Genomic DNA, 17,324 nt, shown 5'->3' with positions numbered 1-17,324 from the left:
ATTGTTGTTTTGCACTCATTCATGGTCGAAGTGGGTTTGAACATTTACTAAATACTCCTATCGAGAGTGTTCATCCCTAATTATAATGGTAAATACATATAAGACTATTGGCGATAAATTTTACTGCTAGAAGACTTCTATTAACAATATGATACCATAATCTGAAAACTAAATTTAAATTTTGTTGTATTTGTAAATTTTGAAAGTACTTCTAAGATGAATGGTTATATGTAGAAAAAATAGGGAGATGAAATTTTCCTAAGCTAAGTGCCTTCAAATAAGTAATTTCAAAGTCCATATCTTACTAATTTCAATCTTCTAAAGGGAAATTTAGTTTTGACTAAAGATGTCTATTTAAATTGTGAGTCCCTGTATTGATTAGGATGAAAAGTCTCTTCGTACAGCGAGGTTGGGGAAGAAGCATAGGGATGGCTAAATGGGACAGAGATGTGTGTCCCCATCTCTTCCTCTTTAATTATTATTTTTGGAAAAGTTTGTTTAAGCCTCAAACAAGAACAATTGTATCAATTTATACAAGTGTATTTAAAACTTTTAAAAATAAATAGAGAATTTGTTAAGAATGAAAAATCAAATATGAGAATTTATTTCTTCTGATTGTCAAAATGTCTTGAAGTTTGCTATATAAACTTGACCAACTCTACAAGTGCATTTGTCTTAATCCTATTAGGTGCCTTTATTATATATTACAAACAACTATCTCTACTAGAATTAGAATTGTACTTTACCCCATGAATCTAGCAAACATAGATAGTGAATCAAGTAAATTTATGCGTTGATTTATGATTGTTTACGGTTTTCTTCATCTGCAAATTAGCAATACCAAATCTAGGTGTTTGGGGGCATGGTTTGGCGTTTGGGCAGTCCAAACCCTTATTTGGTACAACTAAAGAGTGATCATCAATAAACAGGCCTTCTCTCGTCAAACTATTAACAAAGAAGAGGTAATTCTCAAATGCCAATCCACCAACCATACAACATTATTAATAAATTACACATCTCACAAGTTCAAAAGCAGATATTTTTTTCTTTTTCTTTTTCTAATCAAGAGTACTCGTAAATCTTTGAACGAACTTGTAAATGTGGTTGCCACCATTGGTGAATGCCATGAGCTTGTTTAAAATATTGTGCAGGTGATAAATTTATAACCAACTCTGCTGATGGAATGAGATGAACTGGCTCAGATTCCCTCCCAAGTGCATTCAACAAAAGACCTCCAATCGAATTTTGTGTTGCTAATCTCTCGATACTTCCCGCACCGATATCTTCCATGTTCTTCCTGTGTTCAAAATATCCAATGTATTCTGATCCTACGTGGTCTGATGGATTAACAAACAAAGAAGGAACCCATGCTGCTATAGCAAAAAACGGGTCCTCAGTTCCATTGATTTGGTTACTGTTACTTCTAGCCTTCAAAGCAAGAGCGAGTCCTGCAGTGATAACACTCCCAGCAATCCGTAATCCACGTTTTAGTTTCTTGTCCTTGATTCTCTCTATTGGTGCGGCCAAGAATGGAGGATTGAAGAGGTATGATTTGAGGAAAATGCCTGTTCTTGCCATGGTTCTTCCAGCAAGCATTGCCATGGCGGATCCAAGGGAATGGCCAGCTAACCAGACATTCGAGTCACCAACAGTAGCAACCATGTTCCGAACCACTTGCATTGCAATCTCGAAACGTGATGTCCGATGCAGACCATTTTGAATGAGGTGAAGATCTAATTCTATGTCACGAGAGACAGAATCTGGTTTGGTTAAGGTGCCTCGGAAAGCAATCACAAAACGTGGACTCCCATCAACCTTGTGGTGACCTTGGAGCAGCAAAGGTTTGAATTCATAAACAGCACCAAAAATGGAAGAGTCAACATCATCCACGAGCTGACGAAGCAACTGAAAGTGACAGAATTCCCACCAGCGTGGAGCAAAGGCCTTGGAGCCTTGACGCTTCTCCTGACGGTCTCGTTCTGAAATGTAAACGCCTTGAACCAAACAAGCGGCAACTGACCTTCTGTCATTGGCATTCTCCCTGCAGTCATAATGTTATCCCCTACTCAACCATACTAATTTAAAATCTCTGTTAACAAATTAAAAATATATTGAAAAGCCATCACAAGAACTTGGTTCATGTAGAAATTACAAAGCTAGAAATAGAAAAGACCTCATTTGATAACCATTTGGTTTTTCTTTTCTCAATTTTTGAAAATTAAACTTATAAACAACTCCTCCGCCTCTAAATTTCTTTCACCAATATCTACTTTTTACCATTGTTATCACCAAGTCAAATTTCAAAAATAAAAATAAGTTCTTAAAACTAATCTTTTTTTTACCCTAAACCCAATATTAAAAAACAAAAAAAATTAGAGGTGGAGGATGTGTTTATAGGCTTAAATTTTAAAAAACTAAAAATGAAATAGTTAAACCTACGCAAAGGACTTCCTGAAATCTGCACTCAACCTCTAAAAATTTATATTTTCAAGACAGAGAGAGAGAGGAGTTTACTCTTACCAATCAACAGAAGCCAAGTGTAATGGCCCTGAAAGTTCAAAAACTTCCCTTTCAGAGGCCATTACGTTTAATATTCCTCTCCTTTCCTCTTTGGAACCCAGCGGCTCTACGCCAAGGAAAAGTTCAGAAAGTGGCTGTATTATAGCAACATGCATAAAAAATAAAGAGCAAGAATTAGAAGTTCATTGATAAAAATAATAGACTACTATTTCTTGTGGTTAGCACCAAATGCTCCCAATGATAAAAATGCATACTATTTACAGAAGAGTTCTTTCATTTTTTAGCCTAGTCCAAACATACTCCTGAACGTTTTAGTTCATCCAGAACTTTGAATAGTGCCCTTACAGTAACTATTTCCTATATGGACAAACGGTTATTGCAATTTAGACCCCCATGGCCATCACCCTCTTCCGTTTCTTCTCTCTTCTCTACTTCAATCTATGACCTTACACTCCTACATTTCTGCTCATATTTACCTAGCTTCCTCAATACCATCATAAAGTTTTTCTTCCTCCATTCCTCAATCTCTAAGACTACCAAATAAACAGGAGTTCTCTCAATTTTTTAGCCTAGTTCAAACATAGATATAAGAAATTTCAACACCTAAATAGTCAATCCTTTGGGTTGAAAACAAACCAATTTGAAACAATTCATATAGCTCATTCCCCTAAAACCAATTTTCTCCATAACCGTTTATATTCCAAAATTTCAAGTATCAAATTCTACAAAACAGCATAAAATATATTCTCGGTACTCAGCAAAACAATGAATTGCCAAATACAAAAAAGGACAGACAAATGAATACCATATGTGATCATTGGGAGCCTTTGGTGCTAACCACACCAAATAATAGACTAATTTGAACTGCAGAAAGGATTAACAAAAATCTTCATCTCTACAAATTCAGTAATGCTCTTTTTTTTTTCTTTTCCTTCCACTAAGACGTATTAGGCATCACTCAGATTCTCAATATGTCTAGTTTCACGTGTATTAAAACTCAACCATATTAACTCTCACTCCACTATTAAAGTACAACATTGCTAAAACACTCAAATCCTAAAGGACCCTTGGTGAACTCGTTATTCTTATTTCTTCATGCTATAACCTGTGGACCATGATTGCTCGAAGGAAATAGTTTTTGAGATAGGAGAATATAAGATGGTATGGTATATTAGAAGAGAGGAAATAGAGAAATGTTAGATCATGGGTTAAAGAAAGAACAAATATATGTCTGCAATATCACTCAAAATCGCAAATCTACTCTCAATCTCATTTTCAGTCTTGTTTGGGCTCTCGCTCTCGCTTGACCTCTTGTTTATGAAAGTGGAGAAAAATAGAGAAGGCATAGAGAACAAAGTAGGAGAAGGAGTGATAAAGGAAACATAACAGGGAAGGTTGAAGACCCTCACTTAGAGGGGAAATTGCGGGCTAAAAAGGCATAGGGTTTTGAAGATCATAACCCTATATTTATAAGTTGATTATATGGTTCCAAAATATGCTCATTCAATAGCCCAAATGTAATTGTTAATTAAATTTTGTATGCACGTATGAATTAATTATTAAATTAATTAAAAAAACATTTTGAAATTATTTCTAACAATTCCTCCAAAATGTTATACCAACCATGTCATATTCCATTTGGGCCCAAAATTTTGAGTCAGACAACCAAATTATTCCACACTAAAAAGTAGACAGTTTTTTAACTCTTTTGAAAAGTTGGTAATCTTACAATATTTGAACGTTCTAAAATTAAGTACAAGTTTATGCATATTTTCTATAATTTAGAAAAATAACGGAATTTTTTTAAAAAAAAAAACTTTTTAAAAAGGAAAAAGAAAATCATTCCGGGCTGAAATTTTAAGAAAATATATATGTAAGAGTAAAGACAGAAACATATGTTTTCTTTATAAGACGAAGACATATGCCTAGGCTACTTGCAAAATTATTAGGCACCAAATTTGTGATGTAAAAACAATACCGTGCTGTTTGACTTTCAGCACGGTATTGAGAGAAAAAATTTCGGCCGGGAACATCCAGCTTTGCCATCAAATTCTATCAATTTTTGAAAATAGGAATTTACCTAAAAATGATAAAGGCGCTGCCCACAAGCTACCTTGATGATTTAACCTACTATACAATATCAGCAAATCAACACATTAACCAAAACTAGTTCGCCGTTGAATCAAGAATCCCCATTCAACAACAATGTAGCTGTTTATCAGATCTAAAAGAACTGCTAGTTTTTCCGAATTCATTTCGAGGGGACTTCACGCTTCAGACTCTAGAACACCCATTACAGAACGCCTAGAAAAAGAGAATCTATCGAAGTTAATGTAAGAAGGAAGTCCAGGAAAAAGCTGAAGATCAATCAAATACTTAAATTTTCAAACAGGCAAAGAATCACAAGAAAAACAACTAGCATTTTGTGAAACTACTGCGGATCTAAATCAAAATAGAAATTACAATCAAACGGCATTGCAGATCGAAGCAAAATAATTAAATAACAAGATAAACTCGCCTGCCACGAAATGACTCTGCAAAAGAGAGAAATCCGATGGAGAGAAAGCAATAGAACCATGGAATTACCTTTTGGACAGGAATGCATCGGCCGAACCGACGATTGGAGAAGACGTTCGTCGGAATCGGAAGCCAGTGATTTCAATTTTCAACCGACGTTTCACCTGGGAGAGACATGAACCGATTAATTTGGGCGTTTCTTCTTGTTTTGTTTTGCTTTTTTTTCTCTTTTTTCTCTTTTTTCTTCTTCAACTTAAATTACAAATTTAGCCCTTATTAGAGTCTACGTTAAATCTTATTATTTTTTTCTCTCTTTATTTATTAAAAAAGTTTTCACATGAATTTTGGAGAATTTAAATTTTAATTTGTTGAACGATGTTTAATTTTTATATTAGACAAGTGTATCCATGTTAGAAAAAAAATTCATTATTATCAAGTTTATAAGCAGTATATCTGTCGTCATTGCATTATTAAAAAATATTTTGTTTTTATCAGTTTTGCAAGTATCCCTTTAATTAGTAAGATTATTAACTTAAACTATAATTATAAGAATTAGTCTCTTCAACCAAATGAATTAGTCTCTTCAACCAAATTTCTTTTTATTTATAGTGCGTGAGTAATATTACTTTTGAATCAGCAAATTTATTGTGAGAAAAATTGAAAATCATACAAGTGGAGCTTGAGACAGGATCAAAGAAAATTAAATTTTTTATGGTAAAGAAGAAGATAAACAACTGTGGAAGTTGATATTGATTTGGGAGCAAATAAAGAAAATTAGACAAAATAAATGAAGGTTGAAGATTGATCTTCTTGATAAAAATATAGGAGGGAAGAGTAAGTACGGAAGAGAGAGGGAATGAATGTCAAATCATAAGAAAATAATATTGTAATATATTATTTTGTCGAACTAACTATGTTTAATGACCACTTGTGGGAGATCCATAAATTTTATATAAGGGACATCAGACACAATATAATAAACACACTAACAAATTGTTAAAAAATATATTTTGATGTTTCAATGATGCTCCAATAACATTTACTATTTGTAGCAATAAAAAATATATGTACTTTTCACGTGGTTTTTGTAATGTAAATATATGAATTTAGAATTTACATATAAAAATAATACATTTTCATTGAATATTATCGATAGAGTGGAAGTTTGGATCACCCACTTTGTTTGTATTTTTTTAAAAAAAAATTGTTAGATAATAAGCTAGACTAGAAAATAAGTTACTCTTAGATGTTTTTTTTTTCTTTTTAAAAAACTTATCTTCCTTTTAAAATTTACGAATAAATTTGATATTTGGGAAAAGAAAATTATTGATATTTGGGAATTTATGAAGAAGGGGAAAGAAAATTATTAATGTTTTGAATAAATTATATTTTGAAACTGATTGATATTTGAGGAAATAAAATTATAGATGTTTGAAATAAAATATATTTTGTGATGATTTAGAAAGAAAATTAATATTTGATTAAAGAAAATTATTGATATTTTGAATAAAAAATATTTCGTAAAAATAATTGAAGTAGACAATATTTGAACTCATAACCAAAAAATTGTGCGGGAGAAGCGAAATTTAGTCCAAATGAAGCTAAATTTAATATATATTATAATCTAACATTCAAAATTAATATTAAAATACAGAAATTGAGAATGTGATTAGGCACGTACCCCGATGATCACCTCATTTTTCTATATGTTAATGGTCTAAGTTATTTTTCAATCGTAAGAAAATAAAGTGTTCGTTTTAAAACCTTCATTCACTAAATAGACATTAACCTCAAATGTACTAAACATGGTTAATGAAAGAGACCTCAAATAAAAGTAAGAAAACTTAAACCAATCATTTTACGGGTAAGTTAGTTATTAATTATTACTTCTGATTGATTATTATAACTGGTTGGTCATAGGCAAGTTCATGAGAATATTACCATTACTTTAAAATCATATTTCTTCCGTCTTAGTTTGTGTATTCTATACCCGAGTTAATAATCTAATCATTCCATCATTAAGGATTAAATTAAACGTTTATGTTGTTTATTTTGATATTTTACGCTCTCGTGAATTACATCTTACCATCCATATTTGTATTTTCGTTTTTTTATCGTATTCGTATCTATTTTGTATAGATTATTGGATTAGTCGGATGAATAGAAACATTACAAAATTTGTAAATTAAACTCTCTAAAATTGTTGGCTGAGCTATGTTGAATTCACACATATTTTACAACCAAAGTCGAGCTTCACATTTTATATATACACGAACTACAAAGTATATATTATCCAAAATCCATCTTTGTTATTCACCTTCAAGAAACGCCATAAGCATCGTATAAAAGAGCTCTATCTATGTCCAGTCGTCGACGTTTTATCGATCACTTGAAACACCGGCGGTTGATCAATCATGGCTTCTGGTATCGAGTCTTCTCTCCGCCTTCGAGCTTCGAGCAAGATCGTTGCCGTCAACAGAGTTACAAACGATATTCCAAATCCTATCCTCATGGCCCGATCATGGGCGACGACTCCATAGAATCCGAAGAAAATGTTCAAGACTCCCAATACCATTGCAATTCTCCCCACCCAGTAGTGAGCAAAGTTCCAATACTGCCGGCGTTTAGAGTCACTTGATGGCCTTCCAACGAACTGACATACCTGTAGTCAAGAAGATGGAGTTTCAGATTTGGTATCAGTTAGGGCAAAATGAGAATCATCATCTTACTAACCTCGAGACCTGCAAGGAAAAACACAGTGTATCCCAAGAACTTGTGTGCTATGAAGATGGCGCCGACTTTCTGGTACAAATTGCGTCCCAAAGAGATAGAGATGATTCCGACGAAGAATCCGACGAACTGTACCGAAGAATGAATGTAATACCACGACGGTTCCAAGTGTCGAAAGTATCTAGCGACTAACAATCCGGCCGGCGTCACAACGCCCCATCCGATTATCGCCGTCACTCCATGGTATTTTCTTAGATCGTCCGGGCTCATTGGTTGGGCTGTTAGATGATGAGCTACATAGACAAATCACTTAGGGTTAGATAATGTCAATACTAGGGATGAGGCAAGGGGGCTAAGAATGCCATTTCTTGATCCTAAATAAATAAACTCGATCCGGGCAAACAGGTAACGGGTCAGAGGCTGTCCCCGTTTAGCTCAAGGGAAATTTTCATTCCCCCACGGGAATCTCCGCTGGCCCGTCCCCGTGGGAAATTAGACATGCCCAGTCGTCAATACAATCAAATTTCTACCCTAATCTTTCGAGAATTACTCTGCGGAAAGAAGAAAAACCTGTGGAGAACTCGATGAAGGTGGTAGTGCTGTTGGTATGTTTCGGGAGGGAGCCATTTTGGTAGGGATTTCCAGAGCCGGTTGCCAATAAAATGGGTTGGAAAGCCAGGGAAGCGGTGAATTGGAGCTGGAAAGCCATGTAGAGAAGATCTCCATGAACAACGACTACAGGTCTTGCAGTGGTGAATTTCAAATTGCCTTTGTTAGGTATGACTTTAGACATGATTTTGTCTTCTAAATAGTATTGCCTTATTCCAGAGACGCCATTTGGTTCCACCCACGCCACCACAGCGCTCGATCCCACCATACTCCCATTTCGGGAGAATCCAACTCCAATCCATCTGTGATTATGCTTCCCTGATAAAACGATCGTCGTCACGTTCTGACCGTCCTGGTAAAACTGCATTCAACCATCAAAATGGTGAGAATCCCACATTATTTTTATATATTAATCTTGCAATGGAATCCATATTTAGTGTTTAATCTAATATCAATAACTACTGGGTCAGACTTGGATTTGGATTTGGATTTCTTCCTCTGGTTTAGTTAAAGCTCTGATTAATAATCACTTGATTTTCCTGGTGATTTCTTTGCTTCTTATTATTATCATCAAAGAAAGCAAACACTGTTTTCAAAAACCAAGTTGCGTTAGGTCTAAATTTCTAATCCTTTTCTTACTCCTAACTTGATCAAGTGTTTTTCTGTAAACCCATTAGAAAGAGATGTGATAGTGAAGTTAGATTGATGGATTGAATTAAAGTTTCAATTGGGTAACAAACAATGATGATGAAAGTAAATGATGGATTGAGAATGTTACACTGAAGGAAAATTTCTGATTCCAAATGAGGGAGCAAGAGAGGCTGGAGAGATCAGAATATGGTGGAGGAAGAATGGCTCTGCGTTTCGAATTGCAGGTTGCGGAAGGATTGGCCGTGTTCGAATTGGCGATGACAGCTTTGAGATTGAATCCGACCGTGGATATGAAGCAGAAGAGTGAAAGGAGAAGTTTGTTTGAAGAATACGAAAGTGCCATTTTCTTAGCATTTCACTTTCTTTGTCTCTCTAATCCTCTCTCTCTTTACGCAGAAAGCTTGCTTGAGATAGCCATTAATGGAAGTACACATTTTTTGATCAAACAAGTGGAAGGTGGAGAAGGAAAAAGGGCATTGGATCACGCTTGACCATTGTACTCATCAACCCAAGGATTTTGGTTTGTGGATCTACTACAACTAATCTTATTATTTCCACCCCCCTTTCTTTTTGTTTAGATTTTGTAGTTTACGTTTTGATTAGTATTTTTTTTTTGTTGTATTAGGTTAAAAATGATTTTACCAAATGGTAAGAGAAAGTAATTTTTAATTAGTTTCCAGATAATACTGAAGAAAAAATGTTGCTCATATCTCAACTTTAATGTTTCTATAATTAAACATTCCAAAGTTTAAAAAACATCTTTACAATTTTGAAACTTGTTCGTAATTATCCTTTGTTTAGCTTTTTTTATTGAAATAGTTAAAGTTTTATTTTAAAACTTGAGCTACTGAAAAGTTTAAAAAATGTTAATGAGCTTGAAAAATTAAAAATATTCTCGTTGATTCAAAATTTCCTCCCATTTTTTTCTCAAATAAAATCAAAATCAAAATTTTAAGATAAAACCAAAATTTTAAAGTTATTTGATTATTAACACACAGTTATATCACTAATACAATCAATCTCAATAGTTATTGTGGTAATTAATATACAATATTAATTGTTAAGTAAAAAAATATTATGATAGATCTCACGGTGTGCAATTTTTTTATTTGAATAGTTATTGTTTTATTTAAAAGTTTGGTGAGATTTGGTGAAATTTTATATTTTAACCTAGGCTTAAAATATCTTCATCAATCATAATATATATAGATGTCTTAGTTTTACATCATTTTTTATTTGGATTATTTTTTTTTTTTTTTTGGAAAACTATAGAAACAACAAATTCAAAAAATAATTTTAAATTAGTAAATAAATATTTTATTATTTTCAAATAAGTAAACATGTTTAATGTATTAGTCATTTTCATATTTATCTTTTGTGATCGGTAGATTTTTCTAATGGACGTATTTGCCTATCAATGGATAATTTTATTTGGAGAGTTAAGAAATTTAGTGTAAGAATTAGATTAATTGAAATATTATTTTAAGGGTATATTTATTTTTTTAACAAAATTTTAACTGTTTTTTAACTATTTTGACATTTTTAACAATATTTTAAAGTTAAAGGCACTTTTAAAAGTTTATAAGTAAATTTTACACACGTATCAAAGTTGAGAGCTATTTTTTTATATAATTTAATATATATATATATATATATATATATATATATATATAATAGCTCGTAACTTTAGAGTTTATGTATGCTTCTACATCTTTAAAGTTTCATTTTTATCCTTAATGTTACGTTTGTTTCAAATAATGTCCTTCGAAAGTGTTTTGTCTCATAAATTTTATTTATTTTAAATAAAAACCACATCCATAAAACACAATCGATAAGACATACGATCACCCATCTCAAACTTGATAATGCTAATAAAATAATGAATCAGGAAGGAAAATTATTGATCTGAGTACAATAATATAAAATCAAAAGGGCACGATGGACAAAGTTATGGACAACTTTATTACAACTTCTAGAGGGGTAACTAAGTCCAACAATATGTAAATGTGGGCAATAAAGTGAATATATTTAGCATAGAGAACTCCATAAGAGGTCCTAAGAACGATTAGATGAAAAAGAATTGGTTATGTGAAAAATATATTAGAAAGAAGAAATGTGTATTGAGAACCACCTCCACATGGGGGGACCTACCCCATATCATGTTTCTTTTGTCTATGATTTACTCAAAGGCATAAAATCAAAATGTTTCTTTCAAATATGAACTTTTTGACCATTTGGAAATTTCTCATAATTAAAACCCATTCCAAAAGGTTTAATTTCCCTTCAAAGTTGTTCATGGTTCAATTTTCACAAATTTTCCCATTTTTCAAGTGAATTTTGCTTATAATTAATATCATATATGTAGTGAATTGATTTAGGAATACGATAAAAAGGAAAAACACTGCCCTCTTGCTAAAGATAATCAATCATATTGAGAACCTTACCTTATAAATGAATAAAATTTAAAAAGAAAAAAAAAAAAGTAAAAATTGATTTGTATACCTTGAAATTTGTTATAACTTTAATTTGTGCAACTTATTTAATTTTAGTTTATGTAATTAAAGATTTTAGTCTTATATTCTTAATAAATTATTAGTTTATGTACCATTAAGAAGACATGTCAAAATATTGAAATACCATTTACTTAAACACTTGTAAATCATAAATTTAGTATGTCTTAATTATTTGATTTTAATTTTTGTATTTTAAAAAAAACGTATAATATACATGTATAATTTGAAATTTTATAATAAAAACTAAAAACACTAATAGATAATAAAAATATTATAAAAACTTAATATAAACTAAGATCAGGTATTTAATTGACATGCAAAGTTTAAAGTGTAAAGTGATAAAATTATTATTTGAAAGTTTGAATTGATATAATCCTAAAATTTAATATTTAAATTAATATTATCATTAGTTTAAATTTTAAATTAGGACATCTTACCTAAATTAGAATTAAATTTATAATTTAAGATTCATTTTGAGTATAATATTCTATGATATAAATAAAGTTACCATATTGTTATTAAAAGATATTCAAGCTTTTAACCTTCCAAATCTTATTCAAATCTCAGGTTATTTATATTAATAATGGAAGACCTATTATATTTATGATGTTAATAAAGTGTTAATATTCACTTTATTTCAATAATTTTAATTATGTTATAAAAATATGGGGTTACATGCTTCTAAATTATTTTGTGTGATTGCTAATATTAAATCACAAAGATTTTACAAACAGTGAAAAATAACATTTTAGTTACGTGATACGAAACACTTTAGGTGGTACTATAGTTACTTTTTTTCCTTTCCTAAATATAGAAGCAAAGGAAATTCTAAAGTGTGAGTGTGAGCGACCATCTTATTGCAAGTGATGAACGTTGGGACAATAGCCACAAATAAGAAAGAAGAAGGAACACAATATAGGTTGACATAAGCTAAAGGTTATTGTTGGATGTACATTAAAAACATATTTTAGGTTTAAAAAACTCACATAAAGTTGTGAAAGCAAAATTAAATTTGTATTCGAAAACTTACGTCCACTGATCTTCACCGATCTAACCTCTCTCTCTTCCTAATTTTAAACACTTTTCTGTTTCATTTTCTCCATTTATAAAATCGCCAACAAAAAAGAATTGATCTTACCGTCGTAGTTAGAGTTGCAAGATCGTCGTTCTCTTTGTTCAAGTAACGGTAACTTCTCTTCAATCAATTTCTCATCAAGCATTATAAATTCAATTTCATTTCCCTTGATCTCCATCCCAAGCTCTTCCCCAAAAATTCAATCCTTCAGTTCTCGTTTCTCCCTCCGAGCATCATCACTCATGGCAAAGAGCATTCTGGTCACTGGTGGAGCTGGATACATCGGCAGCCACACCGTTCTTCAACTTCTTCTCGGTGGTTACAACGCCGTTATCGTCGATAACTTGGATAACTCCTCTGAGATCGCTATTCGCAGAGTCAGAGATCTCGCTGGAGATTTAGGGAAGAATCTCACATTTCACAAGGTTTCTGCCCCTTTTGTTTTGCCCTATTTTAGCAATTCCTTTTAGATTAATTTGTTCGATGTGGTGTGTTAAACTCTGGATCGTGTTATTTTGATGGATTTTTTGGTTCTTATCTACGCGATCTTGCGATTTCTTTGTTTACGTATGGATTGGATACGGAGTCTGTTTTTCGATCTTCCTGGAAAGTTCTCGATCTGAGATTACAATGCGATTGATGATTGATGATTTTGATTGTGCCTTTTGTTATTGTTGCAGCTTGATTTGAGGGATAAACCGGCTCTTGAGAAGGTTTTTGCTTCGACGAAGTAAGGATCTATTTACTTTTCTCAACATTCATACATTGTTTTTTAGGATTTTGCATTTTTGCGATTGGGTACAGAAAGCATCTTTGTACACATGTCTTTTGGCCTTTCTGCTGCTGCTTGATCCGAAAGGATCCCCTAACTTTAAGGGAAGGGGTCCGTTTCTCTCGATTAAAAACACTTTTTTGCGTAAATCTAGAGATGCCTTGGTCATGGACGGAGGGAATCCATTCCCCTCTTTCATATATATATATATATATATTAAAATATTAATTTATAGTATTTGAAAATGTTTACTAAAAATTTCAGACATAAATCTTCACACATTGGTTTTTTATTTTTTAAAAAATGGATTTAATTATTTTTATTTAAGAAAATTTGACTTTAGTGAGTTGGTCCTAAATTATTTAGGTCGTATCTTAAATGTTGAATGTTTTATATCATTTTATTATTAGACCTTTTTTCTGTCTTATTTATTTTTTTTATAATTATTTTGTATAATATGAGTTCTTGATTTCTAGGGATAGGATTGGAGGAAGGAATTGTGGTAAATGATAAAATCATTTAAAAATATAAATTCTTAGATTATATCAGTGATAGACTTATCTATCATTGTCTATAATAGATCTAAAATCTTGATATATTTTGTAAAGAAAATTTTTAAAAATAGCACAATATTGAAACTATTTACAAAATATAACAAAATTCATCCCGTTTTCTAAGATTATTTTAAGTTTTTTTACTATATTTCTGTATTTGAAAATACTATAATTTAAATCAACCTTTTTATTCTGTTTTAAGTGATTGGTATTGACAAAAAGAAATCTTATTGGTACATTTCTGGAAGTATATAGTTATTAACCGGCTGTAGCATATACACTCGACCAAAAAATCGAGCTTTAAATCACTACACCAAACATGGTGTTAAATTTAGAAAAGTGGAAAAAAAGGTCTCGATGAAGAACATTGTTGATGGTCCTTTCAAGTTTATAATTTATTTCATAAGAATCAAATGCGTTCTTTCCAAAGTAAGAAAGAAAAAAAGAAAGGTTTGCCTTTTCCTTTTTTATTCTTTTTGCATTTTGCAGTTTTATTATTATTTGAAATTGAAAGTGCTTCTGTAGATTCGATGCTGTCATCCACTTTGCTGGACTTAAAGCAGTTGGCGAGAGTGTCCAAAAGCCACTGCTCTACTACGACAACAACTTAATTGGGACAATTGTTCTGTTTGAAGTCATGGCTTCCCATGGATGCAAAAAGGTTCTCTGACATGAGATTAACTCCTATATATATATATATAATTCTTAATTATAGACAAGAAATAATAAGAACTTCATTTGGATTCTTCCTCTTGAGAATTTACGAGTTTTTATACCTAACAAAAATTTCAAAACTTGGTCTCTCGTCAGCTTGTGTTTTCATCATCGGCCACCGTTTATGGTTGGCCAAAGACAGTCCCTTGCACTGAAGAGTTCCCTCTGTCTGCAACAAACCCTTATGGACGAACCAAGGTGCATACTATATGCTCTTTAGAAACTGCTCAGTTTTTGAGTGGTGAACACCTACTTGGATAGGATGCAGTTATTTTTTGAGCTCATTCAGATGTTTTCGCCCTGAGTACATCCTAATGAAGTGACTGGATATTCCCTTTTCCTTTCAGCTTTTCATCGAAGAAATTTGCCGCGATATTTACCGATCAGATTCGGATTGGAAAATCATACTGCTTAGATACTTCAATCCAGTTGGTGCTCATCCCAGTGGAGACATTGGTGAAGACCCCCGTGGAATTCCCAACAACTTGATGCCCTTTGTGCAACAAGTTGCTGTTGGCAGACGGCCAGCCTTGACAGTTTTTGGATCCGACTACTCTACCAAGGATGGAACAGGGGTATGTGTAGTAATCTGTTCTAAAATTTTCATCTTCTGAATTATTATTTATTGATGAGAAAACATTAAGTTTTTACTCTGCCCCTTTTGCAGGTTCGTGACTACATTCATGTTGTTGATTTAGCTGATGGACATATTGCTGCATTGCGCAAAGTGGATGATCCCAGCATAGGTATATTATTTTCAAGTGGCGCTTTGCTTGGCCATTTCACAATATCGTATTTTGCCTCCATGATATTATTTATTAATATCCCGAAGTAAATTGGAACTTATCTTTTGTTGGAACTTAATGGCCATTATTTCTAACCTACTCCGTAGTATATCTATTTCGAGCTTCAGTTCAGCGTAATTACTTCTGGACACCATCCAAATAGTTTAGTCACACTTGTGAAGATATTGTCCTTATTTTATGTATATCCAAGATTCTTTCCCTACCCTTGACGTCTTTCTACAATATATTTGTATTGATATTCTCGTAATAAACAATGTCTGCACCATTTTTGAGCATGTATACCAAGGAAACTTAGCAGCCTATAGCAATAGTACATGTCACTTGGAGAAGGATAACACTTTGCTAATATTTGTCTACAGGCTGCGAGGTTTATAATTTGGGAACTGGAAAGGGTACTTCAGTTTTGGAGATGGTTTCAGCATTTGAAAAAGCATCTGGAAAGGTAAAAGATTTTCCTTTCTATGCATTCTCTTTTGCCACAGATGAACTAGACGATGCCGAAAAATACATTTTCGTACTTACGCTTTTGTATTCGGTCGTAGATTAATATAACATGACATCAGAACAGGATGCAATGACTTTTCCTTCTCTAGAAGATATTCGCTTTTCATATTTGGACATTTTACCAAATACATGCGTGAAAAACCAAACCAAATGTAACCTAACTCATCAAGTCTAAGCTCATGAGTTGAGTTGTTGCATTACATTATAACAACATCTGATCCCATTTGCAGAAAATTCCTCTTGTGATGGCGGATAGGCGACCGGGAGACGCCGAAGTCGTATATGCCGAAACAGATAAAGCAGAGAAGGAGCTGAAATGGAAGTAAGATTGTTCACTCTGTGTCTTTTTATTTATGGATGAAATCAACGAGGAACTCATATTTTGTTTGTTGTTGTGTAGGGCAAAGTATGGAATTGAAGAAATGTGCAGAGATCAGTGGAACTGGGCAAGCAAAAATCCTTATGGTTATGAAGCTTCAGCCTCTAAAAACTGAGTAAACCAAATTACCTCTGCCTCGTTTTGGCCATTTTGTTGCCCCCTTTAGAGTTTTGCATCTCCCCCCGTATCCATGATGTGGAATAAGCCGAAGCTGATCGTTTTTTTCCTTCCATTGCAGTGTTTTTATTAAGCACTTGTCCTTTTTTATCTTCATCGGAGTCGGCATGTAAACTTTTGATTTAATGCATAAGTTTATCTTCCACGAGATTATCAATATTTTGTTCTCTTTTAGGCATCATTTTTTCTTTAGGGAATTTTCTCAATTAGGGCTTTCAAATTCAGGACGAGATTGTCCATGTAATTGAGCTAAACAAAGTGATACCGCATTATAGATTAGATTTAACAGGAGATAGACATGAAGTTATTATTAAATATAGCAATAAATTAAAGTATAAAATATAAGAAAATAAGAGAGTATATTCTTAGATAGACAAAGATAAACTTTAGATAGACAAAGATAAACTGTAGTAGGTAGTCTATGTGATCAGTATTTTGTTATATTCGTGTAAAAATTCTACCATTTCAATTTTAATGTCGATTAATGGGCTTGCAATAGATTCGTAATATGTACGTTTTAAAAATTCATATGAAAAATAATGAACTTTCAAACCAAAAACTTATAATATCTACCAATAATATTGATGGACATCGATAATCTTCTATAAATGCCTTTAGTGTCTACAAGAATCAAACTTATAATATCTACCAATAATATTGATGGACATCGATAATCTTCTATAAATGCCTTTAGTGTCTACAAGAATCACGGATAAAAGTATATCAATATTTGTTTCTAAATATTTTAATTTATTTTATTATACGAATAAATAACTCTAAATTAGAGAAATTGAAAATGACTT

At 32.3% G+C, this 17,324-nt stretch overlaps 3 protein-coding genes and 1 long non-coding RNA gene across 7 annotated transcripts; 2 read left to right on the top strand and 2 right to left on the bottom strand.

Moving 5' to 3' along the window:
• Positions 1-894: 894 nt before the first annotated feature.
• LOC101206295 (GDSL esterase/lipase At4g10955) lies at positions 895-5,272 on the bottom strand. 2 transcript variants are annotated; one of them, XM_031886121.1, is made up of 4 exons: positions 5,107-5,272; positions 4,601-4,824; positions 2,521-2,654; positions 895-2,041 (listed from the first exon to the last, which is right to left on the bottom strand). In XM_031886121.1, exons 3-4 carry the CDS (start codon positions 2,580-2,582, stop codon positions 1,063-1,065), a joined length of 1,041 nt encoding a protein of 346 aa, XP_031741981.1. In that variant the 5' UTR covers positions 2,583-2,654; positions 4,601-4,824; positions 5,107-5,272; the 3' UTR covers positions 895-1,062. The 2 variants fall into 2 exon arrangements, with proteins under 2 accessions (XP_031741981.1, XP_004143857.1); XM_004143809.2 differs by lacking the exon at positions 4,601-4,824 and having other exon boundaries at positions 5,107-5,271.
• Positions 5,273-7,194: 1,922 nt separating this feature from the next.
• LOC101206053 (cytochrome b561 and DOMON domain-containing protein At3g61750) lies at positions 7,195-9,399 on the bottom strand. The gene is made up of 4 exons (XM_004143808.3): positions 9,155-9,399; positions 8,338-8,737; positions 7,771-8,060; positions 7,195-7,699 (listed from the first exon to the last, which is right to left on the bottom strand). The coding sequence occupies exons 1-4, from the start codon at positions 9,368-9,370 to the stop codon at positions 7,391-7,393; spliced, it is 1,215 nt and encodes a 404-aa protein (XP_004143856.2). The 5' UTR covers positions 9,371-9,399; the 3' UTR covers positions 7,195-7,390.
• LOC105435435 lies at positions 8,054-9,798 on the top strand. Of its 3 annotated transcripts, XR_004216425.1 has the most exons (4): positions 8,162-8,508; positions 8,596-8,758; positions 9,162-9,547; positions 9,653-9,798. It is a non-coding gene; the product is annotated as an uncharacterized LOC105435435 (long non-coding RNA). The 3 variants fall into 3 exon arrangements; XR_969438.2 differs by lacking the exon at positions 9,653-9,798 and having other exon boundaries at positions 8,054-8,508; positions 9,162-9,550; XR_969436.2 differs by lacking the exon at positions 9,653-9,798 and having other exon boundaries at positions 8,382-8,519; positions 9,162-9,550.
• Positions 9,799-12,501: 2,703 nt separating this feature from the next.
• LOC101205820 (UDP-glucose 4-epimerase GEPI48) lies at positions 12,502-16,680 on the top strand. The gene is made up of 9 exons (XM_011656384.2): positions 12,502-13,040; positions 13,296-13,345; positions 14,467-14,602; positions 14,752-14,853; positions 15,003-15,230; positions 15,323-15,401; positions 15,821-15,903; positions 16,196-16,287; positions 16,366-16,680. Exons 1-9 carry the CDS (start codon positions 12,858-12,860, stop codon positions 16,457-16,459), a joined length of 1,047 nt encoding a protein of 348 aa, XP_011654686.1. The 5' UTR covers positions 12,502-12,857; the 3' UTR covers positions 16,460-16,680.
• Positions 16,681-17,324: the final 644 nt, after the last annotated feature.

This window comes from Cucumis sativus, chromosome 5, assembly GCF_000004075.3.
Source record: "Cucumis sativus cultivar 9930 chromosome 5, Cucumber_9930_V3, whole genome shotgun sequence".
In the NCBI taxonomy this organism is placed as follows: Eukaryota; Viridiplantae; Streptophyta; class Magnoliopsida; order Cucurbitales; family Cucurbitaceae; genus Cucumis; species Cucumis sativus.
This window is presented reverse-complemented; position numbering and strand designations above follow the sequence as displayed.